This window comes from Tenebrio molitor, chromosome 1 (assembly GCF_963966145.1).
Source record: "Tenebrio molitor chromosome 1, icTenMoli1.1, whole genome shotgun sequence".
Taxonomy (NCBI): Eukaryota; Metazoa; Arthropoda; class Insecta; order Coleoptera; family Tenebrionidae; genus Tenebrio; species Tenebrio molitor.
This window is the reverse complement of record NC_091046.1, coordinates 3,780,620-3,807,379: the sequence shown is the minus strand read 5'-3', so window position 1 is coordinate 3,807,379 and position 26,760 is coordinate 3,780,620. Positions and strand designations below refer to the sequence as shown.

Below are 26,760 nucleotides of genomic sequence, written 5' to 3'. Positions count from 1 at the left end.
CTCGTACTATACCAGAATAATCTATAATCAGCATTCCTGCCGCCAAAAACAGCTTTGCATTGTTTTTATAAATAATACTGTCTGTGTAGAAAATGAAAATAAATGTGGTCACGAATCGAACAACGACTTCAGAGAGGTAAACACTCAAAACTACAATTTCTTCCTGCGACATCTTGTGTTGCAAACCCTTCACTTCTAGTTCAAAGCGATGCAAATTATTTAAAACTTCTACAGTTGCACTTTCAAATTTTTTATTTATAATTGTGATGGAGAATGTGAGGAAACCCAGCATGTACATGTAGAAGGCTGCAGTTATTTTTAAAATAAATACTGCGCTAAGTTGAAAATAATAGAAATAATTCGCGTAGATTAAGTATAGGATGTTGACTGCAATACACGACAAAAATCTTAAAGCGCTGATCCATTCGGATGACTTTTCAAATTTATTTGTTAATAGATTAAATTTCAGTGACGATGCATCCAGGGAAAATGACAACGTTGTTAATTTATTCAAACAAAATGTCGCACTTGATCCTTGTAACACCATAGTGATCCTTTGCAATACGTTGCTTTTCGTGAAAATAATGTATTGTTTTTTGGACCACTTACATTTATTAACAGTAGAGACACAAATATAAAGCTTTTATATCGGTCGTCTATTGAAGTAAACAATAATAATAAACACATATACCGGGACATTTTTTTAACATTGAACATAGCCCATACTTATTCCCTATGTTCAGTTTAAAAAAACACAGGTCAATGCATGTATGTAATCACGTAACCAAGGTAACGAAAATAAGTACTTGACAGTTTAACAAAATGGTCAAGTTGTTTGAAGAAGAAATACACATAATGCAGTTATTCTATGCCAATCAGAGCATTAGAAATGTGCGTGACATTTCCAATGCAACACATGATAGACCAATTCCATCAATCGGAACAATTTTTAACATTATTTCAAAATCTCTGGTGTTCGGTATAGTTGGTTGCATAACAACTCATAATGCATTGATCTGTGTTTTTTAAAATTGAACATAGGGAATAAGTACATATGGACTATGTTCAGAATTAAAAAAATGTCCCAGTATTATTATACTCATGTCAATCGTGAGGAAATTCCTTAACATTGACACAGAACATAATACACAACAAAGTCAAAATGCGGAGGCGAGACGCCGGTAATTATGTTGATAAGCACTGCACTATTATTACTTGATAGTAATATCCATAATAGTGTATGTACTCCGGCAAAATTACCGTGCCGCCGGGTGGTGGAGGGTTCATTACCAACTAGGGGATATATTTTACATTCTCTATCTACTTGATGTCTACGAGATCCCACTGCAAGATTTCCACGTTCACGTTCCACGTGTATTTTAATCAAAATAAAATTTTTATAGATAATTATGAATAGAGAAATATGTTTCTGCCAGGTTGCCTATTAAAATATGGCCGCAAGTATTTTTTAATTAAAATTAAATTAATAATTTTTTCCAAAAAGTTTCATTCACTTGTGTAAAGTGATCTGATGTGTAAAGAACTTGAAAAGTTTGAATTGCCATTTCTCAATTGCCAACTTCACGTGATTTTTGCTCAATTAGATAGCGTCATTTTCATTTTAACCACGCACAATGCATCCTTGTCTGATGCACGGTGTGGTGCGCTAACTTCTTTCGCTCTTATCTGTTTTTAACAATTACCCCTCTTTGCGGCCACTTTTCCATAAGCAACCGTATTCCATCGTGTAGAGAAAAAAATTAGCTCAAGGCTCGGTTTATTCACCTTCAAGTAAATTTATCTGGCCAGTAGTTGCTATGATTTAGAATCTGCTATTGGTAGATCCATGGTAATTACCGTTCAAATAAAGTTACTTGAAAGTGAATAAACCGGGCCTTAATTTGATACACAGGGTGACTGACGAAAACCTTTGACACTGTATCTTACTTATTCTTTATCCGATTTGAATAAATGACACATCAAATGAAATAGTTCGAAAAACACTTCATTATTATTCTATTCCATATTTTTTTCAACATCTATTTTTTGACAAAAAATAGCCAACTTTTTCTTTTGAATTAACTCTATAAATTTTTTTATTCATTCTTATAAAGAATCTTCTTCTGAATATTCGTACATCAAAAGAAAAAACAAAAAATGTATTTTAATTGAATAAAATTGAAAATCAAAAATCAAGTAATCAAATTTGTAAACAATACAAAATCTATTTTAGTTGCTCAAAATTTCCTCAGTGCTGTTGCAGACACTGTCGATACCTTCTAGAAAGGTGTACAACACAGAATGTCCTTAAATGAGGTTTGTACTTGCAAATAAGCTTGTTCCAAAGATTTTCTCTGGGTGCCTAAATCCAGGGACTGTGGTGACTATTCCATCAATCGTTCGTATTTCCCTCACTCTTCAGCTAATTTCAATTATTTTCTTTTTTAATGTGCCAAGCATTCGCAGACCATTGAACAGTCACCACTGTAATTCACAAACAATGTACGAGGTCCAGGATTGCATTTTTTTCCAAATAACAACACACTCAACTCTTAAATTCGAAAAGTTTGAATTTGGACTCATGCTTAGATCATACTTTATGCCTTGCCTTATCGGCCAATTCTTAGATTATTATTTGCCTTTCAGGTTTTTTTTGCTACGATCTTCAAAAATAGATTTTTTACCAGCGTTGCTTAGCTGATTTCTACTTCTGATCATTGCTGATTTGATCTGATCTTCTGATCATTATTGCAGCCACTTCAAGTAAATCTTCACTTTTCCAAATTTCTCAAAGATTTATTGATCGTTTTAGGGATTTTCTTCCTATGGTTTCATGTGGGTGAAATGAGGCCTTGCAGTTACCACACACTATTCAAATTACCTTCACCACCACTAAATCTAAGAACCTATAGTCTTAGATTTAGTTTGTGGCTACTAACTTATAATTTATAAATATTAAGATTTTAAGTAGGTAATACTCGTATACTCGTAGCACATTTATGAGCGCTGTTAAATCAGAATAATGAACATTTGCCTTAATTACGTTTATTAAGTTATCAAAAACAATTTTATTGGCAGTGCTCACGAAATCTTCAATGGCAAAATAAATACGTGCAGTCATTTTTTTCCTTTGTGGTAATCTCAAAATCACACTCACAACTAGTTCATAAACAACTACTGAATTAAACTAGTAATAGCATTCCAATTAATCAATAATTCTCATGACGATCCTTTATTAACAATTTATTGCTTTCTTCTATCCCATCAATTTAGTTATTTATTACCATTTTATTTGACTTTATGAAACTTGCAACAAATTTGTAATTATTTTCTTAAGAGTTGCAATTTTGGTTACTAGCACTTAGAAACTGCCACAGGATCACCACATTAGTTGCACAAGCTGAGATCATCTGAAAATTCCTTGTTACAAGGTTCAAATGTTACAACTTTGAGAACTTACAGAAACTAGCAAGCGTCTGTCCACCACAAAGAAACCCCCAGCTGAAACTTTCAAGTTATCATGTAATATCTGCAGCGCAAACATATTTAACTGAAAGGATTCATATTTAAAAAAAATAATAATCAAATGAGGACAATTTTTACTTCCTTCATCCACTCTCTATTCTTATTTTTTGGGCAAATTTTGCAAATCATCGCGTTCATTTCGCTGATCTGAAATTTGTACGATCAAAATTTTTTACATTTTCGTCACACCCTACTACTTTCATCATCGATTCGTTTGGAATCAAGATAATGACGACAATTTTGAAAAAAGTCAATACCACACCGACGATTTCAAATATGCTGAATACCTTTCCAGTTTGGTCATGAATGCTGCAGAATATTCCCATCACCCACATCATCACACAAGAAAAATAAAACCCTATGTACATTAAAAACAATCCAGAAAAGATTTTGTTTATGTTTTCTGTCGATTCTAACAAATGCTGATATCTAATGAGAGTCTTGATGGAGTTTTTGTCAAAAGTGTGAATGCAATCGGTGCAACATTTTGTGATAATGATATAAGATAGGAGAAGTCTCCCTTCGGATAATATTTTGACGAGAGCAGCGTAACTCATGTTAACAAATGTGACAGCTACTTCTAAATAAACAAATTTGTTGCTTGGCTTATTTACGAGAGCGGCTTGCATGTAAGCAAAAAGAAATAAGGTGATTAGTCGAAAAAAAGTGTCACAGAACATTATACCCAAAACGACAATCTCCTTTACTGATCTTCTGGGAAGTTTTTGCAAGGGAAATCGGAATCTGTGCAACTTGTTCAACACCACGATGGTTAAATCCTCGTAGTTCTTGTTGCAAATTGTGATGGACAACGACAGGAAAGCGGACATGAAACCGTAGAAAAACCCGCTCACATTATAGACAAACATTGTGCTAATCCGAAAATTGAACGTGCGATACGTGTGATTAAAATACAGAGCATTGAGCAAGCAGCTCCAGGTGAATCTGATGATGGCGACGCTTTTGGATGATTTTTCAAACTGATTATTCAACCGGTTGAATTTGAGTGAAGATGCTCCGATGTAACTGGACAAGATTGTTAATTTGGTTAGGGAAGAGATTGCACTATCTACTTGCAACGGCATTCTTGGTTGTTCTGCTCACATATCCTCAAAAATGGTGGGGTAGGTTAAGGTCGTTTTATATCTGTATCTATATCTGGTACATATTATTCGCTTTAAAATAATTGCTGCATCCAAGGACGTTACACAAACATACAAAATTAAAATGGACAAATGGTTTCCCGATATCTACTACTATTTCATAATAGCTTGTCTAAATTAGATTGTCTTGCACAACATTTGTGATGAGGTACCCTGATGAGAAAGGAAATGAGGTATAATATACAGGAGTCCTCGAAATGCATGTCAAAAAAAATCGGTAGTTGGTGACGATGAATAGAAGTTAGATAAAAGACATTTTTCTGATAAAAGTCTTTTTGTTTTTGAGGTATAAAGCATTGAAAATTTGCTCGGAATTTGCAGAACGCTACTGAGTCGAAATAATTGAGAAAAAAGGTCTTATTTCCATAGCAACACGAAAAATTTCTAAAAGATTACATATTTTGAAGGATTATTAATTTTTTTTTACATAAATTTATCCTCAAAGTAGGCGTTGACGAGTCGATTGTGAACGCATCACGGATTACTGATGACGGATCAGCTGTTTAAATCCAACCTCACTTTTTGCGTTGTTGTGTTTTTACTCTGCAGACTGACGAGTGGTGCGTTCACAACCGAACTTCAACGCCAACTTTGAAGGCAAATTTAAATGAACACCTGATATAAGTTTTCGTAGTTCTTGTCCCTGATAATCTTCATCTAGATCTTAATCTGGATTTTGCTCTTCCAAATCGTGATTTTCATGTCTTCGATGTAAATTGTCTTTGGAAGAAAACTTATTTGCGATTATAAAGCTATCCATGTGTGCCAAAAAACAACTTGAATAAGTTGAACTCACGTTAAAGAAACACTCTAATTACTGGTGACCACACCATGACACTCTATTTAGGAGTTGTTTAGTTATAATAAGCGGCCAAACAAGATTTTAAAAAATTAAATATAATTTAAATACAGGGTCACTATAAATGATTGTCCCATCGCAGTTGGCGTTGAAAACCCACATAAACTTTGGATGTGCCGCAGCCTCGAAACGTTAGACAAACTATAGTATATTTTTTCTTCGTGGGCGGTTGCGCGCCATTTACGAAATCCTGCAACAAAATGCGACCTCCCTATTGGTTAGTGGACTAAAGTAACCAATAGGGACTAGGGAGCTCGCATTTCGTTATAGGATTACGTAAATGGCGCGCGCAACCGCTTACCAGGAAAAAATATACTAGACAGATTTCCACTACCGCCGGTAGCGCCACCTATCGGAGATACTAGTCTCACTCATGTTATGAGGCTTGGGCCACCAACGCCTACTGCACTCAAACTTTGCTCCCGTCAAAATATCAATTTCTTGATTTGGTCAGAATCCATTTTCCCTTCCGTTACTAGTAACAAGTTCGATCATTCGCCTGCAGAAACTGCCATACAATGACCAAATAGGTCACACTTGCCGAAATGACCTAAAACTACTCGTCAGACAAAACCAAAAACTTTTGATAATTCACCGAAAACAGCAGAGCCTTGTCTACGATAAAAAGACCACTAGCAGAAATATCTACATTGTTGTGAAGCATCTGCAGCGCAAACGCTTTCAACTGAAACACTCCATTTGATACTACACTACCAAAAACTACCTATCACAATTTTTTACTTTCTTTGCAACTCTTTGTTCCTTATTTGTCGAGACAGCTTTACATATCAGCTTGTTCATTTCTCTAATCTGAAACTCGTACGGTCAATTGTTTGATCAGAGTTCGCGTTTCTATACCTTGATTATTGCGCCGCTTGGAATTACAATAATTGAAGCAAGTTTGAAAATAATGAATACCAAACTGACAACTTCAACATTGTTCATAATTTTTTCTTCTTTGTCGATTATGCTACAATAGATTGACATAGCTCGCATCAACACAGCCACAAAAGCAACAGCGATGTACATCAAAAACATCCCAGAGAAAACAGAGTTTGCATCTTTTGCTACTTCTAGTAATATCTGATAGTCCCTCACAGTCTTGTCCACATCTTTGTCAAGAGCACGACTAAGAAAATCACAGTGTTGTGCGATTACTATATAGGTCAAATAAAGTCTTGCTTCAGACAATATTCGAACAATCACAGAATAGCTCGAAACGAGCACTGAAATTACTTCCAAAACCATAAATACAGTATCTTTTTCCCAAATGACATCATAGTGATGGAAACTGTAAAGCAATATGGCCGCAAAGCGGAATACAGCTTCGCCGAATAAAACACTCAAAACAACAATTTCTCTGAGTGGTTTTCTACGTTTGAAATTGATCTGAAATTTGTGCAACTTGTTCAACAGTACCATCGTCACATCTTCGTGCCGTTTGTTTGCAATTACGATGCCAAACATTAGGAATACTATCATGTGCAAGTAGACTAGTTCGCCTATAATCAAAATAAATAGTTGGCTGGGTCGAACATTGACGAAATGGTTGGCATAAACGAAGTACAACGTGCTGGGGATCAAACTGCAGACGAATTTAATGGTGCTGATGCATTTGGAACAGCACTTTTCAAACTGATTTGTTGATGAATTGAATCTCAAGGAAATGATCCCAATGTAGATTGACAAAATTGTCAATTTGTGCAGAGAGTATATCACACCGTTCACTTGAACCGCCATATTTTTTTAACATTGGCTTCAATCGATTTTGGATACAATAATTGTAGTTTAATTAATTAAACCTGTATTTATCTGACAACCTTATTTACATAAGTACACTGATACTTTAATTAAATAAATTCGTCAATTAACAAATAGTAAATGTGTTTTTCGGCTTCCCTAACTGGTAAACACAATTCAATTTAGGTTAAGGTAGCTGCGATTTCCCGACGGATGTTATAAACTCGGCTTCGCCTCGAACCTGACACCTAGTTTTCGCGCTGTAAAATACCCCTACCGTACTCTAATGTAAATAACTATTAATTAATTTGAAACGCCAACACAATTCATGTGATAGCAAATTCCTTGGTTTAAATCACACATGGTAACAGTCTTGTTTGTCGTATGTCAACAACTGCCACACGACGACCATGTGAGTTCCATAAGCGGCAATGATCTACCATAATTTTACATGGAAGTGGGAAAATTCTAGAGCTTAGGTAACTTACACAAAATATCAAACGTACGTCGACCACGAAGAAACCTCCAGCTGTGATTTCCACTTGGTCGTGAAACATTTGTAAACCAAGTGCATAAAACTGAAAATTGTCAAAATAACAAACCAAACCGGACATTTAAACATTTTTACCATTTTTCTCTGTTCATTGTTTGCAGATTTTGGAACCACTTTACAAATCATCTGTTTCAATTCTCTCACCTGAAATACTGTTTGCCAGTTTCACATAAAATGTATTACAAGTTGTACCTTTCGCAAGCAGTCATTCGGTATCAAAATGATACAAAGCAGTTTAAAAACGCTGAACAAAAACCCCAAAATCTCAAAATGACTCTTCATGGTCTTTTTGTGATCGTAAAAACTACAGTAAATCACCATAACGCGTACCAGGGTACTCACAAAATAGAACCCTACACACATCAAAAACATCAGTGAGAACATCTGGTTGGTGTTTCTCGCCATTTCAAGTAGCTCTTGATATTGTTTGATGGTTTTTTCGCGATTCTCTTGGTCAAAATTTAATACCAAATGGTCAAAGTACCGCGTCAGTACGATGTACGACATGAGAAGTCTTCCTTCTGCCAAAACCTTGATGCAGACCAACAAATTCAGAAGCAAAACTGTACCCAGTTCGAGCAAGAAGGCACTGGTGCTGTGACTGTGGAAAAGGTTGTGTCTGTTTAAGATGTGAATCCACGTAGAACTGACTCTGAGGGCAACTTCTATTAAAAGTACGCCCAAAATAAAAATTTCTCCGAATGTTTTCTTGGGTTTGAGATTTTTCAGGTCGAATTGGAATTTGTAGAGTTTATTCAAAGTGACAACTGTCACACTTTCGTATTTCCTGTTTAAAATGGTACTACAAAACAGCAGAGCCATCAACATGTGCATGTACGCCAGTCCGCCTATGTTGACAATAAACAAGTTGCTGATATTTTGAAAACGGAAAAAGTAGTTGACGTAGAATAGGTATAAAACGTCGAAGGTAAAACTGCAACAAAATTTGAAATTTCTCCATTTTGGACGACTTTCAAATTGATTTGTTTTGGTGTTGTATTTCAAAGACGACAATCCTATAAAACTCGAGAGGATTGTTAATTTGGTCAAGGAGGATGTTACGCTTGGCACTTGGCGCGCCATATTGTTCCAAGTGAGTTTATTGATTGCGATCAAAATAAATGTTGGCTCGTTTAATCACATTATTTGTAATGAAGTTCTATACAAAAAGAAAATGTTTACGAGTATCTTCATTGTGTATCTCTATAAAAACGGTTGAAGTGGTTTTTTTTTGTAACCGGACTTGAAACGCTTCAAATCCTAGGAGGTGAAATGTCCACAGACGGCTCGACCCAGTCAAATGTAAGGTCATTTGAAGCATTTCTCACGATTTATTTATCAATAATTACACGAAATATTTAATAATTATATTATCCCAGTTGTCGACCTCGACTTCCTCTCGGTTTTCGATTTCAGGGCTTAGCACAAAAAGACTCACTTCTACTCTTAATATGTAATATAATATTGTTTGATTGTTTTATTTTTGTTTACTTTCCTACAACATCCTGTGCTGGCAAGGTTGTTCACTGTAATGTAAAAACTGCCACACGATAATAAAGTAGCTGGCGTAAGCCACCATCATCTAAAATTTTCTTTCTAATTTGGACAATAACCCTTTCACTACTTACACTAAATACTAGTTGCACGTCGATTGTGAACAACCCCGCAGCTGTTAGTTCCATTTTTTCATGGAAAAACTGCAAGCTGAACGCTTTCAACTGAAAATATTTCAAAAATAAATAATACAATAAGTACAATACAAAAAATGTACCATTTTTCTTGAAGCTTGGTCTTTATTAATCAAACTAATCGAATAGAGCAGTCTCTTCATGCGTTTCATCTAAAATCACAACAGTAGACTATAAGGGGAAAAAATCAAAAATATACTTTTGTCAAACACAAGTAGGGAACTTTGATGAGCCAAACTATCTTCCAAAAAAATAGTAAAAACTGCAGAATTTCGAAGTAACCAACGTCTAATTTGTTGTCGTGGTGAGCACAGTAAATTCCTATTGCACGAGTTAGGAGCATCACAAAGTAGTAAATGCTGTACACTGCAAACATCACTGAGAAAATCTTATTGGCACTTTTTGTTAGTTTTAACAGGTTCTGATAGTGTTGAAAAGTACGTCTGTAGTTGTTTTTGTTGAAATTGTTGTATAAGAAATCGCAATATATTGTCAGGACTAGGTACGAAAGCAGAAGTAGTCCTTCAGATAAAACTTTGATCAAGTTAAAAAAATGTATCGAGAGAAGTTTAGCCAACATTATGAAAAACGTCAGGATACTACCCTTACGTGTTTGATGACTAATTAAAACTTTGAAGGATGTAAATACCATATGTGACACACTTTCCGTTATCAATATGATTACAATAAAAATCTCTTCACAACAAGTTCTGTAGTGGAAATTTTCGATGTCGAATTGGAACTGATACATCTCGTTTAGCATCTTCACCGTTTTACTTTCGTGTATCTTGTTGAAAATGATGACGGAAATCAAAAGAACACTGAGCACAGTCAAAAAAGCAAAACTGCTCACGTTAATAATGAAAACATTGCTGAAACTGCCAAAATGGGTGTGACAATACATGTAGGAGAAGTAACACAAGCTCAAAACACAAACGAAGATAAATTTGACTGTACTCCATTTTGGACAAGTTCTGAACCGGTTTGTTTTCCGATCGAATTTGAGGGTGCATATACCAAAGTAATTTGATAGAATTGTCAATCTAGTCAAGGAAGAAGTTGGGCTCTTTCGACCCACCATGTTCACAGAAATAATTTTATTGATTTTGATGAAGTCAGTCCATTAAATTATCCAATTAATTATGGAGTCACACAAAAAAGAATGACGCACAATTTTTTACGAGATAAGATCGTCGGGGAAATTAAATGATGGGCTTATGGGTCAAATACAGAAACTGAGCGCAAGGACGTAGCGTTGAGATCACCTAAAATTCCATATTTTTAGAAAGCGTAAAAAAACAGTTACGCGAAGGAAAACGCAAGGTGCATGTCCATCACAAGCAACGTGTTGTTGAAGCACAATAGCTCACAAAAAATTAAAAATTATTGTCACATTTACAACCATGCGATTTTTTTTATTTTACACACTCTAAATTGGGTAAACTGCAATTTTAGGTGTTTCATTTGTTTTTTTATAAACAATATAACAAATACAACAAAAAAACGATATACAATCCCTTAGCCTACAATATAAAAAAATAGTTATGTAATTAGAGTACGGTAGGTGTATTTTACAACGACTAGGTTTTAGGGACGAGGCGAAGCCGAGTGCTTATTATTTGGAGCGCTGTAAAATACCTACCGTACGACATTAGTATTAGATTTTTCGGCTGACCAAATATTTTATTTCGCACTTTTGTAGATTTTATGAAATAACACCTGTCAAACTTTTTGACATACAGAACTCCCAACCCGATAGGTTGTAACTTCCCTATTATGGTTATGATTATTTATTAGTTAATAAAAAATGTTTAAAAACATTTATGGGAAAAATAATACACGTAAATGTGTTTTCTTAGACTAAATTAAAGTAACGTATGAACACTTTAATTTTAAAGTAACCGTAAAAAGAGTAAATTAACCGTGCGTGCTACCGCACTCCCCCAGAAATTTACAACATCCGTGGGTAAATCGTAGTTACCTTAACCTAAATTGAAAGGTAATGGTGTGTTTTACAGTTAGGGAAATCGAAAAAATACATAACAGAAGAATATTTTTCAAAGAAAAAGCCGTCCAAAAGTACCTACCACATGGAACATTTTGAAGAAAGATAAACTAGAAAGGAAGCGCACAACATATTTATGTGCGGTGTGATTCAAAAACATGATCATAATTCATAGCATGTAAGAATATTTCAATGTGACATTTTTGCGAGAACTGGGATTCCATCTGACTAATCTTTCAAAAAAGAATTTGGGACGTGGGGCAGTTATAGAACCTTACTTAACATCCTGTTTGAGGTTTTAGATTCCCACATTATGACTTCATCCCACATTTAAAATAGAATGGCGCTCGATATTAGCCCACTTGCAAAAAATCCTGGCGCCCATCCAAGCCTCAAACACATCTAAAATAACTCGTTTCTTTACTGCTCCGCACCCATTCAAAAATCCATCTTCCTCTTTCCAGGCTACGCCAAAATCAAAATCAACAAGCTGGACGTCCCTTCGTCGATCAGACACGGCGACCAGACCGAGGTGGTGCTGGACTGCGACTTCGATTCCGGGGGCGACACCGTCACCGAGATCAAGTGGTTCCTCGACGGGGACCACCAGATATACCAGTGGCTCCCCGGGTACAACAAAGCCGGACAGGCGTTGGGCAAGCTCAAGAAGAACATCGACACGAGCTATCAGGTGACGGAGGACGAGAAGACCATGTACAGAGCCCTCCACATCACAGATCTGTCGCCGGAGCTCTCGGGGAACTACACGTGCAAAGTGAGCGGGCCGATGAGCGAAGATGTAAAGACGAAGAGAATGATTATTTACGGTGAGTTTTACGGGCTGTAAATCTTACGCGAGCTGGTTGTAAAGTTGAATGGAAAAGACTTGTACGGTGAGTTTATATAGCGCTGTTTGCTGATTTGATTTGGAGAATTAAGGACGGGTATTTTGGGCGGCAGCTATTTTAGACGGACGAGTGGATTACAGTTTAGGTGCTAAGTGACGGGTTAAACTTAGCACTCCATCAAAAGCTCTTAATGATGTTTCAGCGATTTGTCAGGAGACAGACAAATTATCATTTCGGTTTTTCTTGGCGGGAGCAGTTACAGATGAAGTTTTTAAACATGTCAGAACTCTTCAGAGAATGAAATGTTTTATCAAAGTCATTTTCAGCAGCACCGAACATTCCTTAGAAAAGACCAACTTGTTTAAAGTTTAATACATGTCGAAAAAATTATCATTAATAATAAAGCTTTTTTCTTAATTGACATTTGCTTAATAAAGATCTGCAAATATAACAAAATTGCTCATTGCTTCAGCAGACATGTATTGAAGTCTATTAGTACTTCTTTGAAACAAGATGATGCCCACTTATTATACTTACCAGTCACCATAATAACCACTTTTCGATTAGCCTTACACCACACAGTAGCCAAAGCACCGCTTTACATAATTTTTTGCTAAATAGAAAAGGAAGTAAAGGGGGCTGCGATATCATTATCCCGCGTGGGAAATGGGACGCGGACACACTTTTCAAAAAGTTTGTCACTTCCGGACGAACCCCCTATATAAAAACATTATACACCGAGACCGCAACAACGCATAACATTTTCTATATAAATTGAAATGATAACGGAAACGGGAATTCTGATTCACCTGTTTCACTAATAACAAATTATCGTCGTTATTAGTAGGTAATTATGATGAGTCATTAATTAAAATGTAAATACAAGGAGGTGTGATTGCGGAGTGTTGTGTTCTTGCAGGAAATATTTATCAAAACTGGTTTCTTGCGTTCGTTATCTCTTGGCACGTGCCACTTCGTTACCCATCGCTAATTCTTCACAAAGAAATTGTTCGTGCCTTGGAGCTGTACCGTATTGTTCTATACGTTTTGTAATATCAATATTCCGCCGAAGCCCGGAGGAAGAGAGTTGTTACCAGTGGCAGAAAGTGTGCCCAGAGAACTAATAGCCTGTGGCCGACCAATCACACGCAACATTAGTTGCACGAGTTACTGTACACTGAGTAGTGGTGATTGATGCAACAGTCACCCGATTTGTAGTCACAACTGCAACCACTGCACTATAAAATCGTCTACTTTAAGCAAATGCACTTATTAGGTTTGTTTTGAGCTACTGAAGCTAACAATAGAGATGTAAACAAGAAAGTACCGCATTTGCAGCAAAAACATTTCAAGTAGGCTTTGGACGCTAATTTTGACAGTTTTTAGGGATTTTTTGGTTTAAACATGATTTAAAATTTTTGTTTGTATCAAATTTATTTTAAATACTGGAAAAGTATAAAATTTGATTTGTGAATGCGCTTTATTACCTGTTTTATTCTTGCCGAGCATTACTCCAATTCCAGCCGCAACCCCGCAACTCCACATTTCATCTGTCTTCCTCTTGGAAATGCAAAGAAAACAAAGCTGACTCGGCTTCTCCATAATTTTCTCAGTTCGTAAACCCAACGAGGGGCTTGTTAAAGCTTACCTTTCATGGTTAAAGCTTCCTGAATATTTGCATAACAAGCGCTCATGGACAAGTTGACAACGCTTTTTTTCTTGTTGTGGAGGTTATGTTACTTTCGGTCGCAGTTCAAATATCAAGTCCAAACGTTTCCGTAACACAATAGTTGCGAATTTATGAGACAAAGAATCAAAATCATAAATTTTAAAACACGAAACAGTAAAAATAAACACGATTCACCGGCTTCGCAATGACGTTAGGCGCCACAATGTAGGCAACCTAAAAAACATTGAATGAACAAAAATATAACCGATTTTTGAAGTAGTAGATGTTAATAAAAACAGAAAGAAACGTACAAAGCTTTGCATTTGTAATTTATGCAAGACTAGATAGAGAAATAGACATTAAGAGGTTTAATTGACATAACAGTGACATTAACAACAGTTGGCGGTGGCAATGTCGACAACCTGAGGAACATAAAACCAACAGTAAATGGGGAATTGTTTGAAAATCTGACCGCTTTTAAATTATCGTCTAATAATAAGGAGTAAAAGTAAATGACCGGACAGTAATTTCATGGTATTATTGGCGCAGACATCATTTTGTGTTGTTTGTAGAGGCCCCGGATACCGGTCTAGACTTGACAATATCCGAAGAGAATTCCCTGATAATGTGTACCGCGGAGGGCTTCTACCCCCAGCCTAACATGACGATTTACGTCAACAATGAGTGAGTGTGTTTTTCCGCTTGCACAAAAACCGCAATAATCCACAAGGCGTGATTTGCAGTAACGAAACCGAGATATACCAAGAAGACGCAGAGACGATCGAGCTCGACGACTCCGGACTTTTTAACGTTTCTTCCACCCTGACATACGATCCTGACGCTCTAACCGACATATTTTCCTATACCTGTGAACTGAACATACCCGGGACCAATTTTAATTTAAGCGAGACGAGAACGCACGATCAGGGTAATTATCATTTGAGCTTGTTGTTGGATAAGTTAACGCGTATGCAACACTTTAAACCACGAAGCTTCTTGTACCTCCATCCAGCGCTTCGCTTGTGTTTTTAAGTGTTCGAGGAGATCAAAACGGCGTCGAGAGACGCCGTTTTGAACCTCGATTTTGATAGCTTCGTACGTTTGTCATTAAAGCTACTAATTTTTTATATGTAGAAAACAGCAGTGAGACACAAGTTGAAGAAGAGTTGAATTTATTTAACTCGACCAACTCGACGGAAAGTTCATTTGAGGAATCGAAAGGTCGGTGGATAGTGTAAAGGCAGCTTGCTTGTCTTGTTCCCTAGCTGAAGTTGGCACAGTATATGGTAGTGTCAGTACAAATACCAAATACTGACGAGATTAGACAGTAGCGAGTATTTTTCGGTTATTTAATACGAAGGAAGTAAACTACTCAAAACTGAATAAATGAGTATAAAAGATTGTGACGTGATTTAAAAAAAACTTACAGTAAAGGTATAAAGGGTGCTTCCAAAACATTCGAATAAAATTAAACTGTTTTTGTAAATTGATAACTTAGATTTTTTGATATGAAAAACAAAATTTCAGAATGTACAGGGTGAGTCAAGTTTTACCGCCCAATCGTAAACAGCCACTTCTAATTGATTTAAATTTCTCAAAAAAATCAGAAATGATGATTCAGGAATGTATCGCAAGTACATATAACCAAACCAAAAAACATAATCTCTATCAGAATTACTAAAAAAAGGTATAGGTACTATTGGGGACACGGAAAACTGGGCAGTTGTCAAAATTCCTAAACCATACCTTAGCTACTCATAACCAAGCTTAAGTTAATTTGACAGTTTTTTTTGAAAATATCAATCATAATGACGGTAAAGGTGCATTTACATTGACACTTTTTGAAATGACAATAGCAGACTGCCCAGGATTCCATGTCCCACATTGTACATATGTTCGAATTCGAATTTTTTTTTTGACAATTTAGCCTTGAAGCGCTTGGGGCTATACCTGATTTTATTAGGCAATTTTGTGGCCTATTCACAACCATTTAATTTAGTGTACCCATATACAGTCGAGGGACAAATAAAAGTGGGACAAAAATGACAATCACATAAGTCAAAATTTACAAATTTGCATCGTTTAATTACGGCTTTATCACAAATAGGTTAACTTTGGTATGACATATTATATAGACACTGACAAATATATTGACAATTCGATAGTCTGATCTACATAAATTAAATTTTAAGTATCCCAATTTTATTTGTCCATCGACCGTACATATAATTAAAATCCTCTGATAAATAAGGGAGCTATGGACTTTTTTTTGGGGGACCCTGTATAATCATAAAGTTCATTTTTAAATCTAAATAATTAAGTACATAAGCCTGCACACTTCTTTAACTTTCTTCCCACGAATCAGTGGAGATCTAAGATTTTACAAAATTTAAAAAAATTGTTGCAATTTTGTTGCTTCTATTGTTATTTTTTGTGCATTTGTTCTCATTTTTCTCATATTCTTCTTTCATTTTTTTATATTTTATAATTTACTCTTTTTATTAACGTTTTTAAGTAAGCAAAACATTTTTATTGAAATGGAATTTGCTACGTAATAAGTTCTTATTACGAGTTCTTGAAAACATTTTATTTTTTTTTTATTTAATAGAACCTCAGTGAACGAAGAAAAGTTCTTTGACTCCAAAAATACCTTCTTTTATCCAAATTTATTATTGTTGACATATTTATATATTTTTTACATTCTCGTTTGTTGTTTTTTAAAATTTTATAAAATATTCTATACAATAAAACGTACCTACCTTTTGTTGTCTGATTCTAAATTGTTACTCGAAAATTTAAATCTTGCCCATGACTATTACAAATTTTTAATAAAAAGGAAATATTCTTCTGTAGAGCCAACACAATTGCCTCCTATATTGCAGAACGGCGGCTTCCTCATTATTCACCTATGTTGCGCAGGTAAGCCGCACTACCCCTTTCTTAAAAAGTGTTAAAAAACAACCAAAATACTTCAATCAAGCTATAAAACCTACTCACTCTGTGTAGCCTTTGCACTGTTAACCCAAGTCACAACAATCTCTCAATTCACTTTTGAGTAGTTTAAAAACCCAAAGAAAAATTTGCTCATTCGGGAAATCGCTGAGCATTTTTGCAAAATTTGCAAAACTTATTGAACAGCGCCAGTTCTATACACAGAGATTGAGACACAAATCGAAGACGAGTCTGACTTTAACACAACTACAGCTGAAACTTCAACTAATATAGATGATGACGTCACAAAAGGAGACACAAAAATTCTAGAGGGTGACGTGTGATGTGTTTTGATAAGCGTGTGGTTGAGTTTTTGTCTTTTTGTGAACCGCTTGAAGCTTGTCCCGTTAATATCGTTTTTAACACAGCTGTACTCACACAAAAAAATCAAATTGTTCGCTGTATCGTCAAATGTCAGTTTTGTTCTAATTTTGCACATTTTTGGAACACTTGTAAATTTACAGTCGGTCTGTGGAAACGCTGTCAATTTACAGAAATTGGTAATTGTCTGAAGTGAGATGAAATGAGTTGTGTTGTTTTTCAATGTTGATTCACCAACTTGTCATAAAATGTTGTTTGATTAATTACAACGTTGCACCTTTTGCTTGTGACTAATTGGTTTGTTTTCTTTTTGCAGAGAACGCATCAGTCAGACATCTGCCAAGCCTGGTCTTCACAGTCCTAATAATAGCACTCTTGAGTCCACTGTATTTATAAGAGTGGCGCTATAAAAATTGTGATAACAAACCAAAATATACCTAATAACTATTATATGAAGTGTAAAAAAATACTGTAAAATTGTAAATATATAAATCTCTAAAAATATCTGTATCATACCTCTTATCTTCCACTATGATTGTTTTACCACCAAAGTTACTAATTTTAAGCAAAATTGTACAAAACCTAATTTTATTGTTTCCTCGTTTTATTTTTTGTAAAAACTAGTCGAGAAAATAAATATTTTTCAATTAAACTTGGCACGATTTTTTTTGGAAGCCCGTGTGAGCACTAATAGGTGAAGGAACTCCGGTAAGTGAAATTAACTTAATTTATTGACAGGACGTAACATTAAATCTATAATTAGTAAATATAAATATTACAGCTAGATCGTAAACAGAGGATCATACAAACTCAGTCTAAACATTATTGCACGTTTCCCACTAAAGAAAATTTGGCTTAATCGATAAACTTAGCAATTTACGCGCAGACTAATTTAGGACTTGCCCCATTAATTAGTCTGCCAAGAAGTAAACAGGTTCAATAAATAACTCCTAATTCTAGATCTGGTACAAGAGTGAGTTGGCGATGAGCACGTTTACACGGCACCGAGACTCGGTCCTATTAGTATACAGGCGACTCCAAAAATGGTTCATTTTTGTATTTGATGCAAAAGTAGACGATGTTGCACTCTGATTCTACAATGTCAAATTGCTTTCCGAGACGCATAACAGATAAGATTTTTGATAAAGATTAATTTCAAGGCTCTGCTTAACACTGTAAATACTCATATGACAATTACAATTACTCGTAAAAAATTTCTAAATTTCGACTTTTAGTCCAGGCAATAAAGCGTGAATCTTTAATTTGATTTAAAGAGAAAATTTTGAAGAAAAGCTTGTTAGTTTGTAGATTAAGAGGAATAAATTAAAATATGCGACTTTCCTAATAGTTAATTATTTCCCCGACACCAAATGCTCTTTTTTGTAGATAAACGCGTTTCAGCAACAAAGCTGTCGTCATCAGAACGATGCTTTAGAAAAAAGCATGTCTGGTCGCTTTAATGTTGACAGCTTTGTGGTCGAAACGCGTTTCATCTCCACAAAAAAATGAGCTTAATGTCGGGGAATATAAATAAATAAATAAATACCAAATGGTTCCTCACATTTCACATTATTTTAGTAGTCCAATTCGATCTACCGGACCTCTTGGTGGAAAAGTGAAATTGATCAGATTAAATTGATTTGTGTTAGTCTCTTGGGAAAATTACTTAAATATTTTTTGTAGCTTATTAAATTTTGAATAAATATTGTCATATGTAAAATTTATGTAGGACTAATACTGTTTATGATAGTACCGTTGAAAGTTCCTAAGGAATCCTCATGATTCCGCAGAACTGAAGCTGTCTTTTTCTACGCTGATAGATGGTTTGGTAGAGAATATTGTTATCCTTAAAATGGTCACACAGAAATTTGAATTGATGCATAATTTCAAAAATTATAATCCTTAGAAGATACGATATGTTGTGTCTTTTGAAATCATTCCCGTGATGCATTTGCCCCGAAAGTACTACATTATCATTCTAAAAAAAAAAACCTATTATGGAATTTGTTCAGATTTCAATTCCTTGTAAAATGATACACACAAGATGATTCACGAGTAATAATGAGCCTATTATAACAAAATTTGTGCTGCAACCAAAAATACACGTCTCCCATAGTTTTTTAGTTTGTGTTTTTATTTATTCCACATAATGGCATTGATTAAATTTGACAAATGTAATGCCGGGCATGTTGACTATGTTGTACAAAATTAAAATATATATTTTTTTCCACATAATAGATGCAAATACAGGATTAATCACGTAAAATGACGAACCTGACTAGGTAAGAATGCAACCCAAAAGACAACTCCCAAAGCAATCTCGATCCCTATTACATTATCCGCCATTATCATAATGCACAGAGAGCTTTTAATGAATGTCAAGTTCTGACAGAAAAATACCTATTTCAACAAAATATGATTTAATAACAATTATAATCACTTATTATATCCCAAGTGCAAAATTTTTTATCGGAAATCTTTTTGCTAATGAACGAAAACATCCATAAATGAGGTCAGAAGACCAATTATTAGCAAATAAGAGCATGAGACGAAGTCGAGGGCTTTTATTTGATAATAATTGGTCTTCTGACCGAATAATTTATGGATGTTTGAGTTCATTAGCAAAAAAATTGCCGATATTAAAATTTTGCACGAGGAGTATACGGCTGATTATTTCCTGAAAAGAATGAAACCAAACGCATTATTTCCAACCCTTTTTATTCAAAATAATTAAAAAAAAAAATCAGGTACCGACATTTTTTATCAGATCATTGCACATGTGCATTTTAGAGAAATTTTATCGGGTTATTTTTTGTTTTCTCGTTTTGATTGGTCAATATTTGTCACGCAATTGGTTGCTAAACACATGAAGGAAATAATCAATTAAAATCACAAAAGTAATGGGTAAGTAGGATCATATCGGTTCTGTCATCGTTCGAAAACCTTTTCAAATACTAAATATGAACAAAAAATGCAATGACAGATATATGTACCGTTGAAATTAATTGAATACCTACTTGGATTCCTGATTTAATTTTTAAATACCAAAACACAATGAATGCTTTGTAAAGTGTATTTTGGGTTGCATTTTTACCTGCTCAGGCTCGTCATCTTACGTGAATAACCCTGTATATAGAGATGATGATAAATTGTAGTGAAACAATACTAGTACCTACTTGATGTTTTTGATAATATGTACTCATTCGTAATACCTAATAAATCGTTAATTTGACTGTAGTAATATTTATTTTTTTTCGAAATTATAATAAAACTTAAGGGATATTCCAGTCTAAAATCATTAGGCTCTTGATAAGTGTGATTAAAACTATCTGGAAATACTCAAAATCGATGAACCTATAGTAGTTCGAAAAGAAATTCTCGTTAAAACAATTATGAAAAAAATTCTCAAAAACTATAATTTTAAAAATTTTCCCATAATACCTCAAGATCTACTTAACTGATTGACTTCAAATTTGGTGTGTACTTTCAATGCATACTTAATTATCACCGATCCTAGAATTAAGTAAAATTTTTTCGCGCCCAAAATAATGATAAAAAAACAAATAGGTGACTTTGAAAATGCCCCAATTCTCTTAATTCTAAAAATATTGTTTTATTTGTGACCCTGGCTATAAGTACACTCATACTGATTAAAAAACGTATTCGATTCTTTTTTTTTTGATGATTTGACCATTTTATTCACAGATGTACCTAACCTCTTGCAACAAGCTCAATTGTAAATTTATTTGTTTCAATTTTTTTTATATTATGGCAAAACATTATTGAAGTTGTACACAGAAGAGTGACACAATAACAATATTACAGTTCATGAAACAAAAATCCCCAAAAAATGTAAAGTACTCCATTCTAGACCAAAATATCCCTTTCAGAAATGTCTAATTTTGAGCGCACATTACTTGAGAAATACTTGAGGTAAATTAAATATCCAAACATTATTTAATCTGAAATGTAACTCTTAACAAATCCCGTGTTTTTGTTTGAATGTGAAGCGATAATAAAAAATTTCCCTATAAAAACCTCACAAGGGCCATTTTAACAGACGTGACACAAAACTATCAATTTTAGACAACCATAATTTTTGCAATTATCAACCAATCAACCTTTTTTCCCCAGCATTTTAAAGATAATTTGATTCACTACAAAATTCGTCTACCAGAAATCGAATATCTGACAATTAGCTTCGCAGCAGGAAGCTTGAAGTCTCCGGCGACATTTTGTTCGTTTCGTCACGCAATCGAACTTTCCAACGACATTATTGTGAAAAGTACTAGTCCCAGCAAAATTTTGCCCATGACCAAATATGTTCCGAAGTTAATAAGCTACAAAAAATATTCGAGTCATTTTCATGTAGCGTAAATGTAAATTAGTGTTATCTGATTAAAACCCTTCTTTTGAGTTTTGCGCCCCTTAGGATCGAATAGGACTGGAAAAAGTAGGAATCTTCTTTTGTACCTCTTAATCAACAAACTGATTTTTAAACAAATCTGAATTTTTTCCACCGTTATTACCATTAGAGGACTATTTCCCACCCCTGGCTGGTCCAAAATATGTGATTTTTGGAGTATCCAAAATCATTTTTTTTTTTTTGGTAACATTTCTGCTTTTTTCATGACATTTTCATTTTGTCGAAATGTCAAACTCTTCCGCCGTGTCAACGTCCTCACCCAAACCGCCCAATTAATGTCGTGCGAGATTCTCATAGGTCACTTTCGCATGGTATCCGCTGGGGTCCGCGTAATATTCCACTTTCTGCATCCGGCCATCCGGCAGCAGGACGTGGTAATGTCCTTTGGCGTTCTCACCGTCGCGCTTCTCTTCGTGGCCGAAATCGTTGCCCATCTTCGCATCCCTTATCTTGTAGCCGAAGGCGTACCTGGCCGCGTATTGGTGCTGAAAAATGACGAAAAATCAACTGGCTGCTAGAAACCTCGACATTGTTCGATAGAAAGTCCAAACAATGCCGACTTACCAGTAGTGGTCATTACTGAAAGTATTGTTTGTCTTGGGTGCTGCAGATTTGTCAATTACGCTAATGACATGCGCGACAAGGTCTTTGTGCATATATAAATGAAGAAGATCTGTGCCGAAGACAGTACCCTCTGGAAGTGGAGTCCGAGCGGAAAATTTTGCAGCGAGGTGGCCCCCTTTGTATTTTTTTTAAATTAATTTTGAAAGTGAGGGGGCACCACCAAAAATTATACAAGACTCTTACAATATTCATTGATAATTTTTTTATTTCACTCAACTGTCAATACATCGATTACGAAACGTTAACACAACATTTCATGATATTATTTGTAACATTTATTTAAATAGTCGTAAAAAATCGTTTAAAATGCAAATGAAGCAATTAATCGTCGTTTAGTTATACGAGGAAGCAGGACGAAGATTGATTTGTAAACTAGTGTTACAGCGCAAAAAAGAAATAAGACGAAGAAAGAAGCAGAAGATATTTCTCGCGATTATTAAACGATTGTTTTTCTCACCTTTCTTTTTCTTATTTGTGTCAGTAAAAATTAATTACATTGCAAAAAATGCATTGAAAGTTTTGTTAGATTGTGTAACGGAGGAAGTGCATTTAGCTTTTGTTTTTTAACGCAAGATGCACGTGTTACAGTACATATTTGAAACGGAAACTAGAACTCTTTTCTAATTTGGTTAGGAAAAAAATTTAGTTTAGTAGAGCAAAAATGTTTTTGGAAATAGTGAGATTGGTAGGTGAAAGGTCAAAACCAAGTCAAAATTTTGGAAGATTTAATTGAAACTGTAACATTTTGTATTGTTTACAAAATATGTCGCAAACTCTGCTTTTAAAAAGAGTTTAGAAAGAGTGAAAAAAAAATTTATAACCGAACTTGAAACACTTCAAATCCTAGGAGTTGAAATGTCCATAGGCGGCTCGACCGAGTCAAATATAGGGTCATTTGAACCATTTCTCACGATTTATTCATCAATAATTACACAAAATACTCGTGTTTAATAATTAAATTATCCCTATCAAAAAAGCCTCTAAAGAGCGAAATAATGAAATTATTACCTAATATTTAACCGGTGCCACTATGGTGTAACACGAGTCGCCCATGTGGATGGCTGACAGATTTCAAAATAAAAAATAGTAAGATGGCCGTTCAACGTTAAAAAGTAAACTTTAGATTTTAGTAGACTTTACTAAAACCTTCAAGTATTAATAATATTGCAACAAGAGAGCTAGGAATTACTGGTGCCCTAAAATTTGAAAATTGTCATTTTTTACTGTAACTGCAGGAAAAGAAAAATAAATAAAGGAGTTCATGTCTGATTATTTTTTTGTGATCAGCTTGAAGATAAAATAGTATACAGGGTGTTTCTGAAATACGTGTGTTAATTTTAACCAGTGGAAGAACGCGCCAAATCATAGAACTTTTCTCTATAACATTTTTACGAAAAAGGAATACCAATTGATTTAAAATTTGGAATAAATTAACCATCAAAGTATATACCCGCCTATGGGTAAGGGCGAAAATTTTCTGTCGTGATAGAAACAGAGCTTTGTTAAAAAGTTCCATTGTTATAGAAAAAAATAAATAATCAAAATTTAGATTCTCATGGTTACAAAAAAATTGAACTAGTTGATCACACAAAACGACTCGTTTGGTAAAAAATGTGGGGCAAAACATCTTGGAATACTTTTACGAATTTTACAAAATGTTGTAGAGAAAAGTTTCATACATTGGCGAGTTCTTTCACTGGTTAAAATTAACACACGTATTTCAGAAACACCCTGTATATCATTCAGAGTAGAAGGTCTTTTTGTGCTTCGCCCAGTTGTCGACCTCGACTTCGTCTCGGTCTTCAATCTCTGGGCTTAGCACAAAAAGACTCACTTCTACTCTTAATGAAATAATATGGAAAAATTGTAGTACGAGTTGCCACGAGTAAAGGAATTGAAAGGAGCAGACGGAAATGAAGTGAAGGTATGAAAAAGAAAAGTGTTCGAAAAAGGAATACAATGTAATGATGTGTCTGGCAAGTAGACCGAACAGGCAACTAATAAAGTTTTTAAATAATTGTAATAATTGCAGATAATGTCTAATGGATCGTATTTAAAAATGTTTGCAATGAGAAATAACGCAATAAAACAAATACATAATAAAATTAGAAAGTTTTGTGCTATTAAATTGCGGTATAACTTAAGGTAAAAATTGTCTTTATCTGGGCGAAAAAAGAAAACACTAGAATAGCGCTGAAAAAACTGCTTCCATATAATATCTAAAGTGTATTATTCTTCAACCTTAAAAAAATCATTCTACTTTGTCTGAGCCAAAAGGAGAAACTTTAGAATGCTACCGAAAAAAATTGCAAACAATATCCAAAATGAATTATGGTTCGTTTATATCAAGGCAAAAAAATTCTTTGTAGTTTCAACCACTTGAAATATCTTCTGAGAAATGTTTTTGCGCGTTTGTTTTCTGTATTGTTGTTAAATGTATGAGTCTGATATAATTAATCTGTAACAACATAACAATAAACAATCTAACAATCGCGTTACCCACGCTCATTCACTTTCATCAAAGCCAACTCGACCTTTGTCTGTATTTTATGCAACTTTTTTATGTTGGGTCTGTGATGCACACGAATTCTGTGTTTGTGCTTGTTTAATTTCGTTTTGTGAACGATTGACGCAGCTGGATAAACATTAGACCCATGATTGTGATTATCATTGGAATTATTTATAACAATAACATTAGCCGGTTGATTTTCTTTCTTACTGGGCAAAATTTTACTCACACCGGCATAAACATCATCCCTTGACTTTTCTTTGACTGGTTTAGGTTTAACAAAACGAACATAATGCAAGGGGTGATAATGCGGACTATGATTATGACTATGACTGTGATGCTTCACCGGTCTTGGTTTGCGCTTACGTTTGCGGTAGCGGCGCAACGGTTGCGACTGCGCACCTTCTATACTTCCACTAACATCTGTATCATAATCATACTCATAATCATAATCGACGGTTTCATTACTATCAACACCTCTTTTGATTCTCTCAATGTGAAAATATTGTGGCCTACTTACTTCATCAGCATTCTCAGCGAGACCCAAATGGTTGACTCCTAGAACCCTCTGACTCTGCTGAGTCTCTAAAACCACTTGTTGATAAGCGTTAGGACTCTGAGTACCTTGGGTGATGGAGTGCGTCTTCGTGATGCTGACCTTCTTCAAATTGGCCTGACTCTGCGCCTTGGCCGGTTCGTCCTTCTGATTCTGGTGGTGGTGGGCTGGCGCGTACAGATTCACAGGGACCACCTTCTGTTGCACTAGAGGTAGAGGCCTCGGCAGCGGCTCCGTCTTGATTCCTTGATTGTGTAGAGCGATTTGTGCTAGAGCCTTGTTCCGTGCTTGCTCTTGGGCCTTGGCTATCGCCTGGTGCTGAGCCTCCACGTGAGCTAGAGCTTGCTGTTGGGCGTCTGCTAGAGCCTTCTCGAGTTGGGCTTTCGCAGCGTGGTCCAGCTGGGACTGAATGGCTTCGATCGAGAGCGTCTGGTCTATATTTGGATGGGTTTGGAGATTTGGAACGTCGTGGAGTTGCTCTGTAACCGGAGACGGGAGCGGTCCCTTGATTGGAGGTAAAACAAAATTGGATTGGGGCGAGTCCAGGAGACGCTTTAACCCTTCGAGTTGGTGGTTGGGGTGTTGACCCACCAAAGCACTGAGCGCGTGCAAGTCTTGTTCCGACCTCGAGATCTTCACCAGTTGGGGGTTCACGTAAATGACCTGGTTGTTGTCTTGTCTCTTGATCTTCTCCTGCAAACCTTCGTAGTAGCTGCTGGGCTTCAACTTCCGACTGGTTCTTGGTTTTCTCGTCGAGAACTTGCCCCGACTTGTTCCGTTCTTTCCCTCCGGAAGCTTGAAATGCTCTTCGACCACAGACGAAGACACTGTGGGCTCAACGATTTTCCAGTTTTCCGTCGACGGCACTCTCGTGGGACCTTCCTCGCTTCTTCCGAATCTGTTTTTCAGCATGTTCAGCATGTCCACTCGTTGCTGCTGCGCGTACCGGAAGCTTCTCGGGTCTTGCTGAGCCGCCGCGTGGAACTGGAAGGCCTGCGGTTTGTACAACTTGGGTTTTTGCTTGAAAGGATCCCGAACTACTCTATTGCTTGACTCGATCTGGACCTGGTCGTCGACATCTTCGTACACTTGAGGGTCGCCACCCGACACCAAAACGATCACACAAAAGACGAAGATCTGCAAAAGAACGGGGATTAACTGGGCACTTGCGCTACTCCAGAGACGTACACTTGGGTTCATCATTGTTGCGCAGCGCTTGTTACGTCGACCTTGTCTTAAGAGCTTAACATTGGCACTGAAAGAAATGCGCGGATCACTTTCGT

The 26,760-nt window shown here is 35.6% G+C and overlaps 2 protein-coding genes and 2 long non-coding RNA genes across 7 annotated transcripts in view; 1 reads left to right on the top strand and 3 right to left on the bottom strand.

The window, feature by feature from the left end:
- Positions 1-14,628, bottom strand: part of LOC138125390 (uncharacterized) — a 32,960-nt gene extending 18,332 nt beyond the window's left edge. For both annotated transcript variants that reach the window (XR_011157441.1, XR_011157440.1), the window contains exon 1: positions 13,869-14,628. This is a non-coding gene — a long non-coding RNA (uncharacterized lncRNA). The remainder of the gene's footprint in view (positions 1-13,868) is intronic.
- The window catches only part of LOC138125367 (uncharacterized), a 71,035-nt gene extending 53,021 nt beyond the window's left edge, over positions 1-18,014 (top strand). Inside the window, exons 2-7 of one of the 3 annotated variants that reach the window (XM_069040640.1) lie at positions 11,998-12,360; positions 14,623-14,734; positions 14,794-14,978; positions 15,185-15,271; positions 17,207-17,314; positions 17,679-18,014. In XM_069040640.1, coding sequence (XP_068896741.1) covers positions 11,998-12,360; positions 14,623-14,734; positions 14,794-14,978; positions 15,185-15,271; positions 17,207-17,314; positions 17,679-17,758 — 935 coding nt within the window. In that variant the 3' untranslated portion in view covers positions 17,759-18,014. The remainder of the gene's footprint in view (positions 1-11,997; positions 12,361-14,622; positions 14,735-14,793; positions 14,979-15,184; positions 15,272-17,206; positions 17,315-17,678) is intronic. The other 2 variants (XM_069040644.1, XM_069040652.1) reach the window with 2 other exon arrangements.
- Positions 1,380-9,065, bottom strand: LOC138125399 (uncharacterized). Its single transcript, XR_011157443.1, has 4 exons — positions 7,916-9,065; positions 7,776-7,865; positions 3,461-7,723; positions 1,380-3,410 (listed from the first exon to the last, which is right to left on the bottom strand). It is a non-coding gene; the product is annotated as an uncharacterized lncRNA (long non-coding RNA).
- Positions 18,015-18,075: 61 nt separating the features above from the next.
- LOC138125355 (uncharacterized) lies at positions 18,076-26,760 on the bottom strand. Its single transcript, XM_069040634.1, has 3 exons — positions 26,666-26,760; positions 25,442-26,614; positions 18,076-22,273 (listed from the first exon to the last, which is right to left on the bottom strand). The coding sequence occupies exons 1-3, from the start codon at positions 26,678-26,680 to the stop codon at positions 22,061-22,063; spliced, it is 1,401 nt and encodes a 466-aa protein (XP_068896735.1). The 5' UTR covers positions 26,681-26,760; the 3' UTR covers positions 18,076-22,060.